The sequence below is a fragment of the Camelus dromedarius genome, chromosome 19 (genome assembly GCF_036321535.1).
Source record: "Camelus dromedarius isolate mCamDro1 chromosome 19, mCamDro1.pat, whole genome shotgun sequence".
Taxonomy (NCBI): Eukaryota; Metazoa; Chordata; class Mammalia; order Artiodactyla; family Camelidae; genus Camelus; species Camelus dromedarius.
The window spans coordinates 22,833,343-22,859,423 of NC_087454.1; the positions used below are offsets into that span (position 1 = coordinate 22,833,343).

The window sequence follows — 26,081 nt, forward strand, 5'->3', positions numbered from 1 at the left end:
GAACAGCTACAAAGGCCCTGAGGCAAGATAGCCTGCTGTGTTCGAGAGCTCCTCTCACTGGGTGGATTAAATAAGGTTATGTACCTGAAGGCCCTTGGTGAACTTTAAAGGGCTGACCGATGTCCAGGAGGGTGCAGAGCCCTCCTTCCACTCTGATCTCTTCTCTGGGCACATTCTCAGGAGTTCACTGAGGCCAGCTTTTCCTTTTAATTCAGCTTAGCTCCATTCCACAGGGCTGAGGGGCTGATTCTCTGTGGAACTGGAAGAATTCTAGAATGTGAGCGGTGGAGTGGCCTCCTGGCTGGCTTTTCTCTGGTTCACATGCTCTCTGAACAAAATCAGCCCCCAGTCCACTCCTGGGAGTTGGCCTCTGGTGACTTGCTGAGGTGAGTCCATTCCAAGGCCACACAGGCATCTTGTGCCCCAAGGGGAGTAGGGTGATCTGAATTGACAAATGAGGATCCGAGCGCACTGTGGAGTTGCTGGTGTGGAAAACCAGGGCACTGGGTCAGTATGGGATTAATGATTGATAGAGAAGTTTGGGAGGGAATCAGCCAGCCCCTTCTGCTGTGGCCTCTCTCACTGCTGATCCTGCAGGCACTTGCCAGGGAGATGCAGCCTCTTCCCTTTATCCAGAGGCTGCTGTTCCTCATCCCCCTGCTGGGAAGGAAGGAGGAAATGACTGCAGCTGGGTCATCTGAGGGGGGTGAGAGACGAGGAGTAGAGAAGCGTTCGGGCCCATCTGTCTGAAAGAAGCACCGGCCCAGAGCAGGGAACACCCTGTCAGTTCTCTCTTCTCACCCAGCTGATTGTACTCAGGGAATTGGGAAATTCTGGGTTTGGGTCCCTGGAATTCCAGTAGGCCAGGACAGTTCTAGACCTGGAATACCACCTTTCTCCAGGTAATCCCCTAAGACGGTCCAGCAGTGAAGATACAGCAGCAGCCACAGCCTCTGTTGGGCGTTTACTGTATACTCTGCACTGTTAAGCATTTACTGTGTGGTTATTTCACCCTCATGACATCTGCTCAGGGTAGGTGGTAGTATCCCAGTTTTAGGGCTGAGAAACTGAGAGGTTGGTGTCTCCCCCGAGTCACAGAGAGGGAGGGCCAGAGCTGGGGTTTGAACCCAAGCCTGACACAGAAGCCTGTGAAACGAACTTCCATGGGGCACTGCGTCTCAAGGGCAGCAGTAAATGAAAACTGGTAAACACTGGCACACGTTACAGCCGAACACAGTGTGACTGAGGTTAGTGTTTTTGGTTTGTTTATTCACTCAACAAGTGTACATTGAGCAACCATTAAATGCCAGCCACTGTACCAGGTACTGGGGACCTACCTCAGCAACCAAGATGCTCCCCACACCAGTCAAATGAGAATCTCTGAGGATGAGCCCAGACATCCATGCTTTTTAAAAGCCTCCAGTGATTGCAGTATAGCCAAGTTTGCAAGCCTAGAGTTGGATGAGAGAGGGTGGAGTCTCAAGTGACTCCCACCATCAGGCTTTGACAAGTGGGTAGATGGGCATTTGGGTCACTAAAATCGGGATTACCAGAGGAAAGGAAGGGCAGGTTTAGGGCAGGGCAGGATGGTGGGCTCCGCTGGGTAGGTTGAGTTTGGGCTTGGATGTGGGACATCCAAGATAAGATCCCACAGATGATTGAATTTCCCTAAAGCAGATCTTTTCTGCTGTTAATCTTCCAGGCCTGCACCGCCACAGGGCAGAGTCCAGTCACACTCCCTGCACCAGGGCATTTGAAGTGCACGTGCCTGGATAAAACCCATTTTCCCAGCCATCTTTCCAAATCCTCTTTCCTACAGCATCCCACTCCCCAGCCCACAGGACCCCTCACTGTTCCTCAGCGTGCGCCTCAAGGTCTTTTCCATGCTCTTTCCCCAAGAGACTTTCCGCGTCATCGTCTTGGTCACAATCCACCCCACTCTCAGTGTCTCTCTCCTGTTCCCCTCCAGGAGGACTCTGTCCCACAGCACCTCATAATCTAACCCCCTCTGACTGTGGCATCTTCGGACAATGTTTTACTTGCTGAGAACTGGAACTGCCTCCTCATGGGTGATGTAGACATGGGAGTTACCACCCAGCAACCCAGATTCCAGGACAGAGTGCATTTCCCCTGGCCTGATAGCTCTCCCATTGAAGGTCTAGTTGCAGATCTGCTGTCATCTGTGAGGCTCACATAGCAGGGGCTCATTTCTTTTTTCCACACCAAACACAGGAAGGATAGGACCCACTCCCTTCAAGATTGGTGGCTTAGGAGAGCCGTAATTTTGGGGCCTGAGTGCTGGTAGGGACAGAATGGGGTTTGGGAGGTGTGACGCATATCAGGATCTCCAGGGGGACCAAAGAGTTTGAAAAAGCCCCTCAAGTCATTCTGATGTGGCTCCTGGAGGCTCAGGAGGCTCAAAGAGCAGGATGCAGGGAAAGTGGCACAGTGGTGTGTCACCCCATCTGCCTAAAAGAGACAGCTCCGAACTCCACAGACCTGCTGTGAGAGCCTGTGATGAAGGATGAGGTTTCCTGCTCTGCAGGACCCCGAGCAGTGGAGCGCCCCTCTGTGGTCCCTGCAGATGATAGCCCTCAATCGTGCCTCACTCCTGTCACCCTCTCACCCTCTCTGCTGCCTCCCCAACCTCTTCCTGTCTTCCTCTTTGCCCAGGTTGACAGGAACTGCCCTGTAGAGGTCCATCTGCGTTCAGACCCAGATGATGCCAGAGCTATGACCGGGCCTGCAGGCGTGGCGCCGAGGGGAAATCAGCCATGGAGCAGCCACCGGAGGAAGCCCCTGAGGTCCGGGAAGAGGAGGAGAAAAAGGAAGTGGCAGAGGCAGAAGGAGCCCCAGAGCTCAATGGGGGACCAGAGCACTCACTCCCTTCCAGCAGCTGCACAGGTGAGGAAGGGCAGGCAGGGGACAGAGGCAGAGGGGGCACAGACGGGGTGAGGAGACCGGGAATCTAGCCTTGGCAACAGCACCACCATGGTGGTGCAGATGGGGGTGCAGAGGAGCAGGCTGGTTAAGGACTGGACCAGACAGTCTGGGTCACACCCCTGCCCTGTTGCTCATCAGCTGGCAGATCTTGAGCAAGTTGTACCCCTTCTTCCTGTAAAACAGACGGGGATTATAGGGCATGTGCACAGGGGCTTTGGTGAGAACTAAATGAGTTGGCATTTGTGATGCGTGTCGTCATCATCATTATTCCACCACTGCTGCCACCAGGGATCGGGACAAGTCTGCATTAACAACACACGAAAGATCACCTCTACCTGAGATTTTTATGATTAGTCAGAACACACAACTCAGTTGATTCGGTACTGATTACATACATCATCACACTGCATTGTAATTAGGCATAAATGCTAAGCTGTTAGTGAGAATGACTGGAATTAATAATACTTCGTGCAACCAGACAGTTTTCAGCTTCTCTTGTCTCACTTGTTCCCCCTTATCTACGATCAGCAACCATGTGGATGTTTCTCTCTGGTTCCTTGTACTGTTCTGTCATCAGCATCAGCATCATGTTACGTCCACCATCAAGGGCACCCAGAATCCACCTCTCAGCCCCTGGCTCTCCCTGCTGCCGCCCCTTCCCTACTCCCCGTCCCTGCTCCCCATCCCATCTCCCCAGCTTCTCTCTCGCTCCCTCCACCAAGTACCAGCACATTCGGCTGATCCTTGCTCTCTTCTCTCAGAGGGTACTTAGGATCATTAGAGGATGTGCTGCCAGGAGGGGGCATCGTGATCTTGCTGCTGATTTCACCTGAAGGAAATCCTGGCCACAAGTGGGCCTGCTCCACAGAGAGGAGCTCTGGACCCCTGTGTCTGTGTGGGGAGAAGGAGGTGAACGGGGTCAAGGAGGTGGACAGGGCAGGGGCTGCTGCGGTAGGACAGGCTCCGCATGAGCCTGCAGCTAAGAGAGGCCTGAATCCTTGAGCCACGCTGCTTTGGATCTGCATGGTAAGGTCCTGGGGTTTTGCAGAGGTTCTTCCTCTTCGGGGCATACAGTGGGGTAGGGCGAGGGGAGGGCCATCACCCAGACCCTTTTATCCCACCCAGACACCCAGGAATGACCAAAGTAGACTTGGTATGATTACAGGGCCCAAGGGAAGGTACCCCCATCCCCCAGGGTAACCTGTTTTTTTATTCCCTGTTGGTTGGTTGGTGGCTGGGGTGGCTTTGCAAACCCAGCCTTTATCAGAAGAGAGGAGTGACTGACCAGCAGCCATCCATCACTGAGTGCTAACATCACACACTTAAGACAGGTGAGGAGGGTTAGGAAGCAGAGGGCAGACACTGGGGGCTAAGAATGAGCAAGAGATGTCACTAAGGACACCAAGGGAGAGTGAAAAGGGAAGAGAGCGCCACGAGGTTTGTGGCCTCACTGCCTGCCCTGGTTCACCCCGTCCCCACATCTGGGCCCAGGCACACAGAAGGCACCTACAGTGGAATGTCCTGTCCTGGGCTTTCCTACACACCTCCTCGTGGGGACCATATCCCCCGGTGATACTGCTGTTCGCATGCAGCCCAGAGTGTGGTGCCTGGGTGCTCAGGTAGGGCAGAGTGGGCATGGTGATGGCATCTCGGGAGCCTCGTTGGTAGGATTTAGACTAGCACACATGGAGTTATCTGGGGTAGAATTTGCCCAGCCAGTTTCCCAGTGCTGTGTATGATGTGGTGTTTACTAGATTCTGTTTATCAATAAATCAATGAATTGGCAGTAGAGAGCCCTCCTTATTTAGCAGTTGAAACAGGAGAGAGGTATTTAACGTGATCACTGTGTGATAGCCATAGTGTATAAAAAGTTCCCACAAATTCCACAAGACAGGCCACCCAGCAGAAAAATAGAAGCAGGAGATTCATGGTAGGACAAATACAGATGGTCAGAAGACATGAAATATTTTTTAGTTTACTCAACAATCAGAGGGGCAATCTTCAGGTGAGACGTCATTTAGCCTGTCAGTTTGGCAGAGAGGACTGTGTTGGCCAAAAGGTGAGGACATGGTCCTCCAGCCCGTGAGGGTGGACAGGCCTCTTGGCAGTGCAGGCCAGTACATTCTAGTGTGCATTCCTTTGGCCCTGCAGTTCCTCTCTTTGGAGTGCATCCAGTGTAAACACTCGCTCAGCGTGCACACAGATTTCCACACTTATTTACTGCAGCACTCCTCATAATAGCAAAAAATGGGGAAGCACCCATCTGTGGGAATTGGTCATGTAAACAGTGGTAGAGCCATGTGGTGGAATGCTCTGCGGTCATGAAAAATGTTAAGGCAGGTCTGTATATACTGACAGGAAATAAATTCCTGACAGCTTGGGGATGCCATTGTGTAAAAATCCTTATGTACCATAGAAGGCACTAGAAGGGTATCCACAAAGGACCAGTGGGGCTAACTCAGAGGAGTAGGATCAAGGGTGGAAAGGATGGTGGTAAGATGCTATGTGCAGGCCCTTATGTGTTTTTCTCAATAAGCCAGCAGTATGACATGACTTAAAAAGCAGATGCATTGCTCTTCTTTCAAAGGCTAAGATAAATTAGTTGTTGGTATTACTTCCTTTTTTTAAAAAAAAAAAAAAAGGCTGGCAGGTGAGGGGCCCTCTTGTGTTGAGGATCACACAAACCAGGGCAAGAATCCCAGATGTGCCACTAGGTGCTGTGGCCCTCGCCAGTGCCTTCACCGCTCCAATCTCAGTCCCTTCGCCTTTTGAGGCTGCATCCTGCCCCTCAAGGGCCAGCTGGGTAAGGAGTAAATGGTGGCATCTGACACACCTGTGTCAGCACTTGCTGGTTCCTGTCCCACCCCGTGCGGCTGTGACTTTGGCCTCTGGATTCCCTTCAGGGACCCATGAGGATGAAGCACAGTTTCAAGCCCTGAAACAGCAGGAAGTCTGCACAATTTGCTTCCCCTCTGACCCTCAAGAGGTTCTACACTGACTCTGTGTGGAGCGCAACACCTGCTAAGCCTCTCCCCACCCCCAGGAAGGCGGGCGGACAGGCCTCGCCATTAGCACTCAGCAGTGAGGAAACTTACATGCCTGGGTCCCCCGGCTGGACAGCTAGTGCAGGTGCTCACGCCCGACTCCTGCACTACTCTCCCCTCCTCCTCTAGTGATGGATGTCCCAACTGCACCCAAGAAAGAGGTCAGGGGTCTTAGCTCAGGGCTGAGGAAGATAAAGTATCCTTCCTCCTGCCCTTGGACCTCCTCTCACTCAGCAAGCACTTGGTGGGTATTCAGGCAGGGGCTACCATTCAGTGAAGGGCAAGGCTGAGGGCCTGCCCCGAGGAGCTCCCCGTCCAGGTGATGAACAGGACAATAGAAGTAAGGAGACTGGTAACCTAGCCCCAGGGTTCCGCAGAATTGGCCCTGAATTCAGAAGCTATTTACCTATGGGGCTCTGCCAGCAGAGTAAATAGCCAGGGCTGTTGCCTCCTGGCCACCCTCACAGCTATGACAACAGCATACCTCCTGCGATGGAGACTAGAAATTCAGGAGAATTCTCTACCACAGGTGAATGATGTAAATGAGGTCAATAGTGTCTGTTTGCTGAACTTGTAATCAAAGATGCTGCAGCTGATATTTCACTCTCTGGGTGGTGCGGCCAGTGTTTATGCTTAGTCCAAATATTCGAATAATGGTATCATGTTATCCTCAGCAGTGATGTGTCTATGGTTTATCATAATCAGAAATTATTGATTAGGAATAATGAATATGCACATACACACACGGGAAGTTGTGAAGTGCAGTGGGTAAGACCTCAGCCCTAGGGGTTGGATGGTTCTAAGTTAAAATTCTCACTCTGCCACTGAATTTGTTAGTGTTTCTAGAAGAACAACCAGTGTTGGGGGAGGGGAGGGGAATATGTGTGTAGAGGGAGGGAGAGTTATTGTAAGGAATTGGCTCACACAGCTGTAAGGGCTGGCAACTCGAAATTCTGCAAACAGACCAAGAGATGGGAGACCTGGGGAGGCTGATGAAGTAGCTCGAGTCCAAAGGCAGTCCGGAGGCAGAAGTACTTCTTCTTGGGGGAGGCCTTGGCCTTATTTTGAGGCCTTTATTTTAAGGCCTTCAACTGACTGGCTGGGGCCTACTCACGTTACGGAAAGTAATGATTTAGAAGTTAATCACCTCTAAGAAATACCTTCATGGTAACATGTAAACTGGTGTTTGACCAAAAACTGGATGCCATGGGTACATGACCTGGCCAAGTTGACAGAAAATGAACCATCAGAGCCACTGTCAGCATGTTACTTAACTTTCTGAGCCTCAGTTTCCCAACTTATAAAATGGGGGGTAAGAAGATGAGCTTGAAGGGTTGTTTTGCAGGTCACATGAGATGCATGGTGTAAAGCGTCAGGAGAGTGCCTGGCACACAGTAGGCATGCACTAAAGAAGAGGTGCTACTGGTTCAAATACAGGCTTTGCAGGGAAGTTGGGTTTAGGGGCAAGTCCCAGGTCCCACCTGTTAGACAGGTGACTTTGGACAGATTCCTTAATTTCCTCGAGCCCTAGTTTCCTCATCTCTCGGTGGTAGCAGTTACTGTCTTCCAAGGTGGTTTGAAATGATACTAACATGATCTGCACTTAGTAGGGGCCTAATAAACTCCTTCTTTCCTCTTCTCCTCCCAGTAGTGGTAGAGATAGGCCTTCAGGAGATGTTTGGGAGGTCCGGCAGGCGGTGGGGTGGGGTGGGGTGGCTAGGATGGCAGTTCAGAGTAAGCTTCACGGCCCAGATGATGGCCATCAGGTGAGCAGGGGCATCTCCTGAGAGCAGAGAAGGGGCTGAGTGAGAGGACTGGGCTGGGCTGGCCTCACATGGCAAGCCCAGGTTCTCTCCCACCCAGCATGCCTGAGGGTCCCAAGGCAGGAACTCCCAGTAAGGGGAGAGCCTCTTGAAAGCCCAGTCTCCTGCTGGAAGGTCATGAAGGGCTGTGACTTTCAGAAGCTGGCCCCTTGAATCAGGAGCATTCTGCCATCATTACCTTTGGGTAGGATGTGACAGTGATTTGAGGATAAACCTTTAAGCCAGGTGGTCAACCAAGAAGAAAAAGAACCTTTATCTTCGGAAAATTCACCCCCAGGTGACAGGAATACCCTAGTACACATGTGCCTCACAACAAAACCTACCCCTGTGGGATGCATTAACATCGCCCACCCCAGCCCTGCCTTTCTTTGCCTATGTGTCAGTCTTTTGTGTTCTCTTATTCCTCTCAAATGGGTAAGGGTGCCCTTGTTACCCTGCTGCCAGCAGGCCTGCCTGACTGCTCTCAGGTTTGCCTGTTCACCACCTGGGGGCAGGACACCCACTGGGCTCCCACACTGCCCTGGGCTTGTTTCCCCAAGCCCCATTTGCAGCTCTTCCTGCCTGGGGCCCCTCTGGGACACTCACCTTGGGCCTTTTTTTTTTTTACAATCTAGAGCTTGGTGGTCTGTGGGGCTCAGGCATCATGGCTTCTTAGCTAGGGTTCTCCGTGGTCCTCACACTCTTGAGCAAGGGCCAGCGGCAGGCCAGGAGAAGTAAGAGGAGGATAGGCCTTGTTCCAGAGCTCTCCAGGCCTCATAAGCGGAGGACTCCCACCCCTACCTTGGGTGTCTGTGAAGCTGTGGGGGAAGAGAAACAAACAGCCAGAAGAAGGAAGAGGCATGGGCCCTGTGTGGGGCGCACAGCGTGGGAACTGCAGCTTTCCAAGCATAATGAGCCTCACCCTAACTTATGCTGATATTTACACAGCACTTCCAGCTTCCAGGAACTTTTTCTGTCAGCTCCTTTACTCCTCACTGTGACTCTCAGCACATGCTCTTGTCATCTCAATTTACAGAGGGGGACACAGGCCCGGGGAGCAGAGCTGGGTTTTCAGCCTAGGACACCAACTTGAACCCGGGCCACGTGGCTGGGTTTTCAACCTAGGACACCAACTTGAACCTGGGCCATCGGGCAGTCTATTCTCAGCCCAATACTGTCTGCTTCTGAGCACCTGGAAGCCAGCTTGAGGGTCATTCAGAGCCCTGACCTTTGAGCCCAGAGAGAGGAGCAGTCACCTTCCCTGACGTCACTCCCCGTGATGGCTCCTGGGCAGTCCTGCACCGCGCTGCGTGGCCCATGGCTGGCCTCGCTGCTCACTACCTTGTGTTCTAGTTTTCTCACCTCTTTCTTACCTCAGCTGGTTGAGGGCAGCATCCAGGTTCTGCTCTGCACACAGCAGGTGCTCATCAAATGTCTTCTGAATGAAGGGAGAGGGTGTCAGTGCCACATGCAGTGCCAACAGTAGCCAAGTGATCAGACACCTGCCAGGCCTCCAGGACCACGATTGTGGACGAGGAAGGCACCACCAAGAGGTGGGAACAATCTGAGGTGGTTGATCACTGTGGATAAGACTCGGAGGAGGTGACCACTGAGATCCAAAGGGGACATGAGTAGAGATGTGCTGAGTCTAGCAGGGGAGGCAGAGGTGCAAACCACAAAAACAACATGCTTACGAGAAGTGCAAGAAAGCTAACATGCACACAGACCACACAGATGGGGGAGGAAGTGCCGGAAACCCTCCCTGCCCAGGTCTCTACAGAGCGTTTTTGCCTGCTCTCTGATTTCTCCTGGCAGCTGGTAATGGGAGTCCTGTGGCTCCTATGATAATGCTTCCAGGAGTGGCGGGTTGTGTGCTGCCCCTGCAGCCAGTTGGCCGTGAAGCCAGGCTGCCCAGGTTGCTTGAGGGCCATGTAGTCCAGAGTCGTGGAGTACTTGCTCCATGTCCAGCAGCGGCGCTCTGGTGGCAGAGGTGCCTCATGGCTCTTGTGTTTTGGTGGAGGGTGCCCAACACTGAGTAAACAGAGTCAGGTCATAACAAAGGCTGTTCAGAAGACCAAAGCAGCTTTGCCCCCCAGGCTGCTGGCTCCTCACAGCATGGACCTAAGAGATGGAGGGAGTCCACTCTGCCCTGTCCATGGACTGAGGAGGGTGGTTAACACCCCTTGGAATGACTGAAGCTTGGGAGCTAAGGCTCTGGGACAGGACAGGCTGTTTGTTTCAGGAACCAGGGACTCACGACATCCCTATGCTCCCCAGCCCTGGAGAGTAATAGGCTGGTGGGTCCTCTGCTGTGGTCTGGTGCTTGTGTGCCCCTTGCTGTGGGCTGGGTGGGGTCTTCCTAGAGGCTTTCCTGCTGTCATTCCTCGGACCCTAGGCGGCCCTACGGGGGCGAGTGGGAGGGTATAGGGGAAATGGAGGATGCTGTGGTCTTGGGGGGGAGTTACTCCATGGGAGAGAATCAAGATCTTGTGCGGAGTGACTGTATTGTAGAGAGGTTGGAAGGCAGGCCTGGAAAACTCTTAAGTCTGGGCTCGTTCCTGTGGCTTGGGTCTCCTTAAGGCACCATCCTGCCCTGAGCCACTGATCTGGTCTGGAGATTTGGCCCCTGCCCCTGAGGAGGTTGCTCAGTCATCATGGAAGAAGGAGGAGAATGTCAGGCCAGCCTGGCTGTGGCAGGATGGGCGGTGTTAGGGGTTCATCAGCGGGAACTGGGCTGGGAGGCCGGAGACTGGGGCTCACAGCAAGTCCCCTTTCCCAGGGAAGGGTTTGTTTCTGAGTGTCCAAAGAAGAGATTTAGAAGAGACTCCTAGACATTCTTACTGAGTCATCTGACAGCACAAATACCTGAAGTCACTGCCATGGCTACCTGCTTTCCTTGCTGGCATTCTCAACACCTGGTTCAGACATCTGCATTTATTTAAGAAAAAAAACCCAAAAACTTGAGACTCAGTCTGCTGGCCAGTCAGCATGACTGAGACTTCCGATCTTTCTACTCGAGCAAGAAGTTTTGTGGGAATGAATTTGAGCTTCTTGAGATATCTTTTACAGTATCTCTGGAGTCCATGCAGAAATCAGTTTCCGGGGGTGGGGAAGGTGAGCTCTGCAGAGGTCTGCACTTCTCCAGTCTCCAAAACACATTTCACACCATCCCCCGCAGGCCCACACAGTAGAGCCTCTTAAGCCAGGAGAGCCACTTCCTAAGGAGAGCCTGCCTGCTCCTTCCCTCTTGTTCCCCTCCTCCCAAAACATAGCCACCCCCCTCACCACACCTTCTCCCCAACAGTGAGTTCAGCCCATGAAGTCTCTGACTTACCCCAGATAATAAGCTACATTTCTGAAACACCTGCTGTGTGTCCATTTGGGGGAAACGCTTTGGACACTTGCCCTCCCAGAGAAGCTGTCATTAGCCCCACATTCTGGATGAAGATGCTGAGCCTCTGAGCCAAGACTCTGTGATTCAGAAGTTCTTTGCGCCATTGTGCTGCCCTGTGGGCTCTGCTCACCTTCCCTGGCCCACAGGCCCAGCGGAACATGAAGCTACCCTTGTGTTGTGTCTGCAGACCTCTCCCGGAGCTGCTCCCCCCCCTCACTGCTGGACCAGCTGCAGATGGGCTGTGACGAGGCCTCGTGTGGCAGCCTCAACATGGAGTGCCGCGTGTGCGGGGACAAGGCATCAGGCTTCCACTACGGTGTGCACGCATGCGAGGGGTGCAAGGTACGGCCAGGGGAGAGGGTGGCTGCCTGTTCGGGCTGTGATCACATGGTTAGTTGACCTGCCAGAAAGACTTTTCCTGCTGCTGGGCAGGGCCCTGACCATTCCCACTGTGGAATTCCTGCCGGGGAGGCAGCCAGGCTCTTGGGCCCATTCCAGGCTTAGCGCTGGCCCCTGCTGGAGACAAAGGCTTCCCTCCCCAGCCCTGACCTGCTGGGCACTGGTGGTCTGACCCAGTCATTCACCTGGGCTCTCTGGGTTCCTGGCACCCACCGGGGACCTGACACAAGAAAACAGGCAGATCAGAATGAGGGTCTTGGGCTGAGCCATCTTCCAGAGGTCAGGATTTCCTGTGCCTTGAAGCCTTTTCTCATATTATTCGTTAAACGACTACCTAGAAAAGATGCAGAACCAGATACATTTATGAATAAATCAAGTTAACTACAATACAGTTTTATGTTACCAAAGAAGCACTTACAGTAAATATGGTATATTATTTTAATTATTTCAAAAGCTTTAGAGTTTACTTTCTTTCTCCCTCTTCCCTCCAAAACCAGTTTCCCCCATTACTTCCAGTTTGCAGGAATTTTACATTTTATGCATAATCAGGCCCCCTGGCGCAACCCAGTGGGCAGAGCAGGATTCTTAACCTCTCCCCCTCCCTTGTGGCTTTTCTCTTCCTCATCTGTTCGCACCTGGCAGGGCTTCTTCCGTCGGACGATCCGCATGAAGCTGGAATACGAGAAGTGTGAGCGGATCTGCAAGATCCAGAAGAAGAACCGCAACAAGTGCCAGTACTGCCGCTTCCAGAAATGCCTGGCGTTGGGCATGTCACACAACGGTGAGAGCACGGGTCCCATGCTGCTGAAGCCAGGTTCCAGGGCGCCCGGGATGGGGGGCCCTCAGCAGTGCCCAGCACACAGTAAGCACACATGTCTCTGTTGACCTTGCTGATCTCACAGCCAACACTGGCTGGCATGGGGTCTGCCTCCCCAGACTGCCGGGACCCGCTGTGCTTCCCCGGCTGGCGGCAGTCATCACCTATCTGTGCCTGAGACTCACCCTCTCTGGCCCAGAAGGGAACTGGGAATTGAACCCAACTCCAACATTGTTGGAAACCCCACTCCCAGAACCTCCATTCTGTCTTGGATGACCTGACACAGCATGAAAAGCCACTGCCAAGGCCGAGGATCCCCTCAGCCCTTCTTGGTTGTTGAGGAGCCAGTAAGTGATCAGAACCTGCTCTGCCCTGGGCTCTCGGCCTCCTGCAGAGTCTTGTCTTCAGACTTAAAGAGGCAGGTTTTGCATGGTCCACCTGCCCCCTCTTTGCCTCTCTGGGTCAGGCCTCCAGCAGACTGGGAAGAGCCTCTTGTTCAGTTTTCTCCACCCACAGGTACTTGTCTGGCATCTTAGAGGGCGGCAGGTCTGGGGTTTGATCCCATTAGTCTGTATCTGCCAGGGCCCCATCCCTTGGGTGGGGAGAGGGGGTTTCCTAGGAGATCTCAGGGCTGACTGAATTCTTCTCACTTTTTCTCTGAAAGAAGCCAGATTCATATTCTATACATTACAGTTTCTGAGTGCTTACTGTGTGAATACTCTACTCAGTTGTTCTGACAATCTAGTGAGATTTAAGTATTAGCCCCATTTTTCTCACAAAAAGAGAAAATGAGATAGCCTGCCTAAGGTCACATGGCTAGGAAGCTTCTGAGCTGGAACTTACAGCACAGACCTCTGACACCAAAGTCAGTCTTTCTGCCCACCATGCCGCACCACCTTCCAGCCAGACTGGCTCAGTCACTCCGTGAGTTACAGTCCTGTGTGCCGGGTGCTGTGAACAAGACAGAGAGAAGCGCTGCCCCCTGGAGCGTACATTCTGGAGGGGTTCCCCGGTATTCCAACTTGCTGGCTCTAGAGCTTCTGAAGGCCCTGTGCTCAAAAACTGTCTTTGTCTTTGGCCTGTGTACCTGTGGAGGGACGAGGAGGTTAGAGATGCTGGCCTCTGCCTAGGCTCCTCCGTGATGGCCCCTTTTCCATGCAGCCATCCGCTTTGGCCGGATGCCAGAGGCTGAGAAGAGGAAGCTGGTGGCAGGGCTGACGGCGAATGAGGGGAGTCAGCACAACTCCCAGGTGGCTGACCTGAAGGCCTTCTCCAAGCACATCTACAATGCCTACCTGAAAAACTTCAACATGACCAAAAAGAAGGCCCGCGGCATCCTCACCGGCAAGGCCAGCCACACGGCGGTGAGTGTCACTGCTCAGCTTGGCAGCATCCTGGGCTCGGGGCCCTGCCTGGCTCCTGGGAGAACCAGGCCTCTTCCTTCCCCGCACTTCGTGGTACAGGCAGGGGGTATGGGTAACACATGGGCGGGGGTCTCCCGAGGCCTGGCCTCTAACAGGGCCTGGTTTTCAGCCCTTTGTGATCCACGACATCGAGACATTGTGGCAGGCGGAGAAGGGCCTGGTATGGAAGCAGCTGGTGAATGGTCTGCCCCCCTACAAGGAGATCAGCGTGCATGTCTTCTACCGCTGCCAGTGTACCACGGTGGAGACCGTGCGTGAGCTCACAGAGTTCGCCAAGAGCATCCCCAGCTTCAGCAACCTCTTCCTCAACGACCAGGTGACCCTGCTCAAGTATGGTGTGCATGAGGCCATCTTCGCCATGCTGGCCTCTATTGTCAATAAGGACGGGCTGCTGGTGGCCAACGGCACTGGCTTTGTCACCCGTGAGTTCCTGCGCAGCCTCCGAAAGCCCTTCAGTGACATCATCGAGCCCAAGTTCGAATTTGCTGTCAAGTTCAATGCCCTGGAACTTGATGACAGTGACCTGGCTCTCTTCATCGCGGCCATCATTCTGTGTGGAGGTAAGTGAGGGTGGGGCAGTGGGCCAGCTCCACACCGTCAGCCCTCCTGGGGGCTGACTCCTGAGGTTGGACCCTCACTGCAGGGCTCCGAGCCTAAACCAGGCAGCATAGGGAAGTGTCTGTGTGATGGTGGCTGTGGAGCATGTAAGGCAGTAACTGTGAGAACCAGCTCCATCTGACGTAGACAGAGAGGAGATAGGAAAAAGACTGAAAGGAAATATACCAGCATGTTGATGGGGGTTATTTCTGGTGGTGGAGAAATCTGTATTTTACCTGAATTTTTCAAATTCCAACACAATAAATATGACATGCTGCTATGGCATGCTGACAGTGGCACAGAGCTTACTTCATGCCAGCCACCATTCTGGTTCCTTTTCCTAAATTATAACTCTTTAATCCTTGTAACAACTCTGTGAGAGGTACTTTCTGTTATCCCCGTTCTACAGATGAGGAAACAGGTCCAGAGAGGCTGAGTGACCTGCCTGTAGCCTCATCGCTAGTCGGTAGCAGAGAAAGAATTTGGATTCAGGCAGGGAGTCTCCTAACCATGATACAATGCTGCCTAGTCGGGGGGAGTAAAGGAGGTAGGGGACTAGAACACTCAGAGGGACAGTCACTGATAGCACAGGGCTTGTGTCTGTCACAGCAAGCAGGCCCACTGTCCCCAGCGTTCAGTCACCCATGCAGGTAGGGTTAGGGGAGCTCCTCTGCCCTTCTGAGATCCCACGTATGCCTGCTTCCCCCCACACCTCTGCCCTGTGCCCACCACAGACCGGCCAGGCCTCATGAACGTGTCACAGGTGGAGGCCATCCAGGACACCATCCTGCGTGCCCTCGAGTTCCACCTGCAGGCCAACCACCCCGACGCACAGTACCTCTTCCCCAAGCTGCTGCAGAAGATGGCTGACCTGCGGCAGCTGGTCACCGAGCATGCTCAGATGATGCAGCGGATCAAGAAGACCGAGACAGAGACCTCGCTGCACCCCCTGCTCCAGGAGATCTACAAGGACATGTACTGAGGGGCAGCAGGCCTGGGAGGGCCGAGCACCGGGGCAGGCGCCGCCCACGGGACTTCTCCTTGACCAGCCCTTGAGCACTCGGCGTGGCGCCCCAGCTGCGGGATCACATACGCGGCTGCCTGGACACACGGCCCCTCGCTCCCTGTATCCCCTGCCTCCCTCTCCCTTCCTTGTCTCCCTCCTCAGCCCTTCTTTCTTCTCTCATTTCTTTGCTCTGTCTCCTGTTTCCTCTCTGTAAGTCTCACTCTTCTTTCCATCTCTGTCCCTCTTTCTCTTCCTGTGAGACAGTTTGTGTTATTTCACCAGCAGCATAGAACAGGACCTCTGCTTTTGCCCCCGGGGCCCCAGAGCAGAAAGGGAAAGGCCTGCCCTCTGCACCCACGGTCACCTTCGAGGGGCAGGGCCTCACTTCTGTCTGCACAGCAAAGGACTCTGCCATCCAAACAAAGAAACACTAAGTTCTCTGGGCCTGGCTTCCTGGGGAAGCCAAGCAGGGCCTGGGCTGACTGCAGTGGGTCACTGGGTCCCTGGGGGAGGACACCTCACCCAGACTGTCCCCACCCTCCTGAGGCTGAGGCTGGTACCGATTCAGTGGACCCCTGCTCCCGCAGCATGCCTCAGCCTCACTGATACCCACCGCCCTTCCATTCTTTTCACTGGTCTTCCAGGCCACTGTCGCTGATGGCCCCCTGTGCTGGCCGCTGGGGGATGCCCCCCTGCCAGCCTGGATAGAGGTGGGGTTCCCTCCAGGTAGGAACACACCCCCCCCAACGCAATTGAAGAGGAGCAGCTCCCTCAAGGGAGGTGGACTTTGGTAGGGAAGGCAGCAAATGGTAAACTTGATTCTGACCCCAGGCCTTGGGGTGGCTTCCCCGTCAGCACCCCACTCTCCACTCCTCTGCAGCAGCCACCGAGTCCTGCCCATGTTGTGTCAGCACTGCAACTCCCACCCCTCTGCCCAGTGCTAGGGCCTGGCCTCAAATGCACTCTTTTCTCTGGCCGGGAGACACTGACACTGGCTCCAGCCCAGCCGAAGCCCTCGCCCCCCACACACTCCCTGGAGCCCCTCCAGCACACACCACGAGCACTGAGATCACTTTACCTGTAAGTCCCACACCCCCCACTCTCCCCTCTGAGAGACAGGTGAGTGCCCAGAGGGGCTACAGGTGGACCGGCAGAGCTGCGCCCTTATTCCCGGGGCTGGGCCAGATCCCTTGGTGGGCAGAGGAGTCCTGCTGACCCAGCCCAGCACCTGTTCACAGTGGAGGCGCCTGGGATAAACTTACCCAGCGTGTTATGACATCCATCTGTCCCAGCAGCTCTGCTGCCCTTCCTTTTCCTTGTATTTGGCCCAGCTGGTCACCTGGAACTCTCCCTGCAGCACCTCCAGTGATCAGGGACCTTACTGGGCCCAGTGCCTCTCCTGGGCCCTGTCCCTCCCATCCCCCTTCTACCCGGGGAAGTGCACTAGCCTCAGAGTTAGAGCTGGATCACAGCTTGGAGCCCCTTCTGAGCAAGGGAGCAGAGAGCCCCCCAGGCTGCTTTCCCAGGGAGGAAGCGGGCCTGGGGGGGTGAGGGGCTGGCTGAGGTCACAGAGAAAGGTGGCAGGAGGCTTGGGGTTAGAACCCAGGCTTTCTGGTTCCTGTCTGCTCTTCCTTCCCAAGGAGCCTTTCCATGCCCCAGGATCCCTCTCTGCTGGCAAGATTCTTCCCTCTCCACTCCCATCCTCGGCTGACCAGGGATTTGGGTTGGGGCACTCCTTTTGGGCCAGCGCTGTGAAGGGAGAGGCACTGAGCGCCCCCCCCCATCCTCATCCCCCGCCCAGGTCTGGTACTGAGGATGCAGCTCTTCTCAGTATCTAAACAATCTCCAAAATTGAAATGTATATTTTTGCTAGGAGCCCCAGCTTCCTGTGTTTTTAATATAAATAGTGTACACAGACTGATGGAACTTTAAATAAATGGGAATTAAATATTTAAGAGTTGATTTAGGCTAACTCAGTTCTTTACAGTGTTTTTCCTGGGGGCTGATCGAACTCCTCTCCCTCTTCCATATCCAGTGCACAGAGCAGGAGACCGGGCTGGGCAAATGAGACTGTGGAGTGCTGGCCGGGGGTGTTGATTCTGGCTTGTGAGAGCCGCCCATCTTTCCTCCTCACCTTCTGCGCTGCTCAGCAGATCTGTGGTGCTGGGAGCATTTGGGGTGGGAGGAGAAAAAGGATACACACCCCCTGGAAAGGATGTGTGGTACCATGGCACAAACCAGGGATAGGTCTGAGGGGGTCTGGGAGGGTCTCAGAAGGGTCCGTGAGGAGGCAGCTTCCCCTGGGTGGGCCTTGGGTGGAATGTGGGACTTGCAAATCCAAAGCCTGTCATTCACTGTCAGTTTTTAACCCCACAAGACATCAGGGCTTCCCTCTCCTTAGCTGACAACCCGGTTTCCTCCTTTTCTTCCTTGGCGCCATCTTCACAGAGACTCGGGACACGTGAATAAAAAATTTAGGCTGAAAAAGAAGAACACGACTTTAAGAGAATTAGAAGATACTATGTTTGCAATAATTCTATAACACTTCTGAAACTTGAAAAAGTTTATTAAAGAAAAAGGAAGAAGTGAGTCCCACACTGGTAATATCTCTGGGGATCCTGGAAAAAAGCAGATACAAACCTTTCTGGAGGAGAGACAGACAGTACAGAACTCTCACAAAATTACAAATAGGAAGAAACAAGCCAGCATGAAAACAAATAGAACCAGCAGTGAAGTTAGCATCCCAGGACATCAAAAAATAGAGCTGTTGGTTATAGCATAGAAGACAAGTTTTATATTATTAAAAAATAAAAAGAAATGAAAACCATAAGAAAGAAACAGTTTGCTTGTTAAGGGGAAAAAAAACAAACATTTTAAAAGAAATTCCTGGAACTTCTAGAACAAAGGAAAAAACTCAATGAATTAAAAAACAGATTAGACATAGCCAAAAAAATCATCTTTTGCACCTCAAAGAAGATCTGTGGAAATTACCCAGAAAATGGCATAGGAAAACCAAGATAGAAAACATGGACAGGAAGAATAGCAATACTAACTCATCTACTGCAGAAGAGAGTGGACGTTGCTATAATCAACTTAAACATTTGGCAAAATCTAGTAAAGTTAAAACATGCCCATAGATGTGCTCCTCAGAACCCAGGCATGATTTCCATGTAGGCAGGGCTCACAGCTGAGTTCCTCTCAGGAAGTTGCCCCTAGTGAGGGGAGCTGTCTTGCCCAGGATAAGCACATCCCCTCCTCAGGGGGCCACCTATACCCAACACGTGGGTATGAGGCCAGCCTCCCTGCCCCAATTTGAGACAATGGGAAGAATCATCCCAGCTCCGGAGCTGAGGCCTCTGTCATAACTACATTGCAGTTTAATTTCTCTCTCTGTCCAGTCCTGCTTCCTTCAGTTCCTTACAGGTGTTTTAAAGAGCACTCCTCACTGAGTGTCCTGCAAGTAAACCTCCAAATCTATTTCCTGGAGAAGCCAGCCTGACAAAATACCCTAGAGTGAAACCCACCAAATTACACCAAGACTCGTATACAAATTCATTACAGCAATAGCAAAAACTTAAAAACAACAAAAATGTTCATCAACAGAAAAATGGATAAACCTGATATATTTATACATTAAAAAAAACTAGAAGAAACACATGGGAAAAATTGCATATTATCTTGAAGTAGACAGACCTTTCAAAAATCTAGCAGACACACAAAAATTTCTAAGTTTCAGGTAGTATACACAAAACTACAAGTCTATAAAATAAAAAGATGAAAGTCTTATTGTGAAAAAAAAGTTACTATGGGGGGGCTAGGGAATAGCTCAGTGGTAGAGTGTGTGCTTAGCATGCACAAGATTCTGGGTTCAATCCCCCATACTGCCGTTAAAAAATGAATTAATTAAACATAATTACCTCCCCCCACCAAAAGAAATGATTTACTGTATACACATTTTAAAAATTTCTTCTGCATTGTGGGGCGGGGGAACCATAAAGAAAAAAATTTAAATCGACTATGTAAAAAAAGTATGACATCAGACAAAGGCTAGTTTCCTCAATATAAAAGGCACCTAAAATCATTGAGTAAAAAGGTCAACAACCCAGTAGAAAAATAGGCAAAGGATATGAACAGGAAAGGAAGTACCTCTAAAATATATGGAATGATGTTTAATTTCATAGTAAGAGAAATATAAATTAAAACTGAGATACTGTTGTTTTACATAACAGTTTAACAAATACTGACAAGTTTCATTCAGTTGTGTTGGCAAGAGTGTGCAGAAACAGGCACTGTCATACTGTTGGTAGGAGTATAATCTGACACAGCCTCAATGGAGGGCAAATTGGCAGCACCTAGAAAATAATTTTACTCCAGCAAAAGTTCAAGAAATAACAAAGATGTCCAAGACTCTTGGTTTCCCAACCTAGTGTCTCAATTTTCTGATAGACATAGGAAGCTTTTTAACTTCAATTTAAAAAATCTTTCCTTTAACTTTTTAAAGAATTCCTTTTCTTTGGTCTTTTTAGCTTTCCCAATTTATCTCCCACATGGGGGCATTGCGGTCTAGTGGAGAGATATTGGGCTTTGGAAGAGTAAGACAGGAATTGAAGGGAAATAGAGCTGGAAGGGCTGTTAGGGCTCCTGGTACCCCTTTCACCTGTACTCAACAGGCCCAGCTCCTTGTTCTCCAATTCTGCAGGCTATGAATCAACCAGCCATTTATCCTGCCCAAGAGAGAGGCTCTGACTGGCCGATTTGCTATCATCCAATCTGGAGCATCCTCATTGGACAGAGCATCAGGCAAACCCCCTCCTGGCCACCTCTCATGGTGGTCCTTGCTGAGGCCCTTAAAATCCTTAAACCATCCCCCAGTTTCCTCCAGTAATCACCTAGGAATCCCTGAAAGCCTTCATGCCCCACCCCACCCACATCTGCAGCCTGGATTGGGCAGCTCAAGGACCAGCCTCTCAGCCATCCTGTCTCCAACTCTCCATCCCTCTTGCCTGCAGCCCTGGGACCCTGGGGAGGGGTGGACCTGGCTGCAGAGCCCCTCCTCTCTTTGGCCCTGCCCTGAAAGGGAGGGATAAAGGAGCACTGGAGCAACCCTACCTGATTCTCATTAGGGGCCACAGCTGGGATGGACCCTGCAGGGCCAGATCACAGCGGCGGTAGCGGGGAGAGCACCCCCTACAACCAGCGGCCATGCAGGTAGGAGTCTGGGTTTTGGGAGGACATAAGGAAAGTGGGAGAAAAGTCTTTGGGGCTTGGCCTGGCCACTGAAACCGCAGTCTCTAAGAATTTGGGGTGCATCAGGTGGGAGAAGGGGCTTCCTAGCCCCTAGAGAAATCTGGAAGTCTAGAGATTATCTCTCCCCACCTCATAGTCCAGAGGAGGATACTGAGACCAGAAAGGGGATAAGCCATACCAAGGCTGCACAGCTGAGTCAGGGCTCACTCAGGGTCTGACCATTCAAGGCAGGGATTCCCCGCCTGCCTTTTTTTTCTTTCACTCAACAAAAGTTTCTCTGCCCAGAAATACCAAACAGCTCCCTGTGGGTGGGATCTGGCCTCTTGGTCACCTTTGTAGCCTCAACACATAGCCTGGTGCCAGGTGTTCATAAATGTTTGAATGGGAACACTTCAGTTTGAACATTACACCATTTGAGAGTCATTCCTTTGGGTACACTAGCTCCCTAGGTCTTCCATCAGATAGATGTTCATACCTTAGCACAGATTTGTTTTGCCAACAGCTGGAAGAGACCAGTTCTCCCTGGAGTTTGGGTAAAACAGGGATAATTGTAGATCTTAGGGTCTCAGGGTGAAGTGGTTTTCCCAAGTTGGGAAGAAAGGAGGCCAGGTAGCAAGAAGGCAAAAAACAAAAATAAGGTGGTGGGGTTACTAAAGATTTTTCAATTTTTTCTGGCCCTGCCCAAAGATTAGGAAGGAAGATGGCATCCTCGTCTAAGTTTAGGCCCTTGAGTTTTAAAAATCCTGCTCAGGGGGCTCCTTTGGCAGACTCTGTCTCCCACTTTCCTGTACCCAACCCTGCCTTCCTCAGCCCTGGCTCTCCTCTGCACCCCCTGATCTCAGCCAACTGTCCAGTCCTGGTGACCCTGGCTCACTGCTCAAGAGTCCATGCTCCAGCCCCCTAGACACCAAGCCGCTTTTGTTGTCTCCCCAGGCTGGATTACCTATGATCTCTGCTGCTCTGTCTCTACCCCTTGGCCTCAGAAGTTGGCTTAAGAAATTCCCCAAATCCAGCTGCCCTTATCTCTGCCAAGTCAATCTTGGTTAATTAGAGAAGTATTGGGCTGAGTGAGGACACCTGGGTTATAGGGCTAGCTCGAGTCCCAGACCAGTTACTTGACCCCTCTGAGCCTCTGATTTTGAAAACAAAAAATGTCTCCTGACTTTGAAATCTTGTTTTGAAGATTAAATGAGCTAATTTGACAACTCCCTAAACAAAATGTGTTTTATTGATATGCTGAGGGTGTTTGGGTGGAGGGCTGAAACAAACAACAAAAACAAGTTTAAGCAATACTGGGTTAAATCAAATAGGTTCCTTTGCAGGACTTATCATAGCCTTTAATATGTTCATGTACAATAAGCAATATACAACACGACTCTAAGAAAATATAGAAGGAAGAGTTTCTCAAATCGATTGATCACAAAGCCCCTAGCCCCTTTGGCTGTGGCTCATCCCATGGGCTAAGAACCCCTGGGACATGCTGGGAGAGCTCTGTCACTGAACCTCTCAGCTTGTGACAGAGCTAGTGTAGTGGCCTCTCTAGGAAGTCCTGGAGGTCAGCCTCGTGGGTAGTCTTTAGGAAAAGCAAAGCTCTGGGGACTGGGGATAGGCGCCCTGCAAACCCTTCCTCTGAAGGTTACTGATTCCTCCCCTAGGAGATAAGAGGCTTCTCTTCTCAGGTCACCCACCCCTTTCTTGTGACTCATTTCCCTCTCACCCCACCCTCCACCCTCCCTAACTTTGGGTGTCACCTTCACCACTGATCTGGTCCCTACCCCACCCCAGCCTCTTCCTGTCTACTCCCCACTTTATAATTGGGAGCAGAAACATACCAGGCCAGCATCTTCTATAAACCTAAAAGAAATTTGAAAAACCATGTTTCCTTCCATGCTCCCAAGTTATCTAATGGTTTTCATCATATCATAAATTGTTGCAAAGCTTCCATTTCTAATATATTCTAAGTAGTCCTATTTTAAAATATAGCAATTATATTACTCTTAATTCCAAAAGAGATTTTTAAAAGATGTTTTTAGAGAAGTTACACACTAAATCAAACATTTTTTTCCCATTACTGAATCTTGCTTCTCCAAGACTGATACTTCAGGCAAGATTTCGACAAATGTGTTGAAAGCTCTCGGCCCACAAGAACTTGCCCTCAATCTTCCTGCAGGAGCTTCTCGGTTTTCCAGGCCAGGCAGTGAGAATGATTATAAGCACCATGGGGGTACTGGGCTGGGGCTGGAGTTCTGTGCAGAATCTCAATCCAAGGTATTTCAGGCTGCTTGCTTTGGGTCCTGCCAATGAACTTGCTGTGTGGACAGCTGACCAGCAATAGCAGGTGAGCAGGGTGGATTTGAATAAGTACGTTATTCTTTTGATGTATCCAGTGGCATCTAAATACCAGAGAGATTTCACATATAATGTCATCCATATAAAAATATACGTAACCAGTGCTTTCCAGTTTTACATAATTCCTTTTTCTCCTTCAATACCCATTTTACTTTGCCCACAGAATTTTATCCTAATACAAATATTTTTATTCTTAGGCTTTTACTGATCACAATATTATCTATTCCTGCAACAAAAATATTTCTTAAACAGAAATTTAATTTTTGTCTAAATTTAGTTATTAGTAGTACTCAATTGATCAAAACAACATAAATATATTATACACTTCCACAGTTAATTACTAAATAACAAAAAATTTTCTTTAGAAAATTTAGATGGGGCCATTGCTTTTTTTTCCCCTCCAAGAAAGCTCATATATCCACGAATAAGCATTACTTATTGTTAGAATAAGACAGTATTTGACATCAATTTTTTTGTTGTTTTTTTGGGGGGGAGGGGAATTAGGTTTATTTATTTGTTTGTTTTTAGAGGAGGTAGGGATTGAACCCAGGACCTTGTGCACCCAGGATCTTGCACATGCTAAACATGCACTCTACCACTTAAGCTATACCCTCTCCCCCTTCTATTTTTACTATTTATGAAGGGAAGTACTGAGAAATCTTCACATAAATAAGCAAATGGAAATGGAAGGTGATTTGTTACAGGAGGGGCACTCAATTCTTTGAATTTCTTCTGAGTTAAATGAAAAAAATGACAGTGATCTGAATTAAAATTAAAAATTATTGTTTAGGGGGAAGGGTATAGCTCAGTGGTATAGAGAGCATGCCTAGCATGCACGAGGTCCTGGGTTCAAGCCCCAGGACCTCCATTAAGTAAATAGATGAATAAACCTAATTACCTCCTCTCTGAAAAAAAAGATTAAATAAATAAATAAATAATTTAAAAAAATTACTGTTTAGTGATCTTACATTACCCTCCTGACCCTCACATGTGCTTCTATAAAAATAACAACAATAACAGCAGCCACAATAATTATTATAAGTGCTATGCTATGTAATAGTATAATAATAATCATTGGACTAATGCGTATTACTACTGGCACCTCCTCAAAGGCCTTCCCTGACCACTCTGTCTAAAGCAGATCTCCATCCTGCCAGCCTTTTATTTCTGCCTGAGCTCTTCCCATCATCTGTGTTTGTCTTGGTTATCCATGTCCTTGTTGCAGGGCCTGGGCTGAGAGAGGCAAGTAAGGTATGTTGTGCAGGGTTGAATCTTGTCTTTATTTAAAAATTTGATATTTTGTTCATCATGGATTGTTTTTGCATAAATTTTGATCTTTTTTTAAAAAAAACACACTAAAATATTACTTCTTATTACTGAGTTTTTTTGGCATTCCTCTGAATTTTTGTGTCCAAGGTGACAGCCTCCCATGCCTCCCCCCATTCCTGGCCCTGATTTGTTGGTTCTCTGCTTCATCACTTCAGGGAGCTCCACAGGCAACTTCCATGTCCAGGGGCTCCACGTGTTCTTACAAATGAAGGACCATGTGACTGACGGTCTGGCACCTTCACCACTTAACTCAGAGTCTCTTAGACATTCTCTGGGTGGGGGGAGGTGGGGACCACTCTATGGCAGAGCCCCTGTGTAGACTGGCAGTCTTTGTTCTCTTGGGACTAGAGTCCGGCCTCTGTCCCAGCCACTTCACACGTGGGCTCATTCCCCCTCTGGGCAAGGAAGCACATGACAAGAGTGCAGGTCCCCAGAGCCCTCGCTCAGGCCTGGACACCTAGTAGACTCTCAGTAAACATCTTCCCAACTCAGGCTCCTCCCACCCTGACCCTCAAATGTCCCTATAGTAGTGGTGATGACGATGATGATGTCAGCAGAGTAATAAGAACAATTAATATTTATTGAGGGCTTGCTACGTGCCAGGTACAGTCAGCCCTGAGTATCTGCGGGTTCTGTACCCCACATGGAAAATATTTGGGAGAAAAATTCCACAAAGTTCCAAAAAGCAAAACTCATATTTGCTGCATAGCAGCAAATATTTACATAGCATTTACATTGTATGAGGTATTATAAGTCATCTAGAGATGATTTCAAGTATACAGGAGGATGTACGTATGTTATCTGCAAATAATGCCATTTTATATACGGGACTTGAGCATCTGTGGATTTTGGTGTCCACAGGGGTTCTGGAGCAAATTCCGCAAGGATACCAAGGGATGACTGTACTTCTACATATACTGTCTCATTTAAGTTTTACATCACCCCGTGAAGTAGGTACTAATATTATTCCCATCTTACACATGAAGAAACTGTGGCATGGAAAAATTGTCCAAGATCATACAACCAAGAAATAGTGGTACCTGGCAGAACTAGCTATATCATTTGTGAGACCTGGCACAAAATGAAAATCAGGGCTCCTTGCTCAAAAATTTAATAATTTTAAGATGGCAACAGCAGAGCTTTAAAGCAAGTGTGGGGCTCCTGTGTGACAACACAGGCCTGTGCCCAAGGAGCCAACCCTGGTACCAGAATCTGAACTCAGAATTCTGACTCCAGAAATCACAAGCCTCTGTGTTTGGAGAATGTCCTAGGAATCCCTGTGATTTACGAGCACCTGCTTTGTGCATTGTGTGAAATCTTCAAAAGCCCTCACAACATCCCTGAGGTAACAGTGAGGTGTTGTCACCCTGATTTTTAAGAGTGAGGAAACCAAGCTTTGGGAAGTTGAGTTACCCACCCAGGGTTACCCAGAGGGGCCAGGCTTTGAACACAGGACCATCTCTGGAGCCTGTGTTCTTGTACCACACGGCCTCTTTCTATAAGGATCACTAAGGCAGGAACTAAAATGGGGCTCGGCGTGACTCAGACAATCTCTTAGGAACTTTGACCCAGAAGCCTGCCACTGGGGCTCGAGCTGCTGCTTTGCTCAAGACCGGAAGGCATCCCAAGTCTGCAGATACTTCCAGCGAGGCTTCTGCTTCCACGGAGGTCGGTGCAGGTAAGCCCCTCTTCTCCTGGAATGGGGGCAGGCTGGGGGACTTGGGAGGGAT

At 50.4% G+C, this 26,081-nt stretch overlaps 1 protein-coding gene and 1 long non-coding RNA gene across 5 annotated transcripts in view; one reads left to right on the top strand and one right to left on the bottom strand.

Annotated features, from left to right (window-relative positions):
- PPARD (peroxisome proliferator activated receptor delta) overlaps positions 1-26,081 on the top strand; it is a 72,552-nt gene that overhangs the window by 46,205 nt on the left and 266 nt on the right. For 3 of the 4 annotated variants that reach the window (XM_010994497.3, XM_031434871.2, XM_010994498.3), the window contains 6 exons: positions 2,674-2,904; positions 11,371-11,525; positions 12,225-12,363; positions 13,561-13,763; positions 13,933-14,383; positions 15,155-17,381. In XM_010994497.3, coding sequence (XP_010992799.1) covers positions 2,775-2,904; positions 11,371-11,525; positions 12,225-12,363; positions 13,561-13,763; positions 13,933-14,383; positions 15,155-15,402 — 1,326 coding nt within the window. In that variant the 5' untranslated portion in view covers positions 2,674-2,774 and the 3' untranslated portion in view covers positions 15,403-17,381. Of the gene's footprint in view, positions 1-2,673; positions 2,905-11,370; positions 11,526-12,224; positions 12,364-13,560; positions 13,764-13,932; positions 14,384-15,154; positions 17,382-25,909; positions 26,030-26,081 lie in introns of those variants that run through there. The other variant, XM_064476418.1, reaches the window with a different exon arrangement.
- Positions 4,903-9,423, bottom strand: LOC135318621 (uncharacterized). The gene is made up of 2 exons (XR_010376875.1): positions 8,396-9,423; positions 4,903-7,770 (listed from the first exon to the last, which is right to left on the bottom strand). It is a non-coding gene; the product is annotated as an uncharacterized LOC135318621 (long non-coding RNA).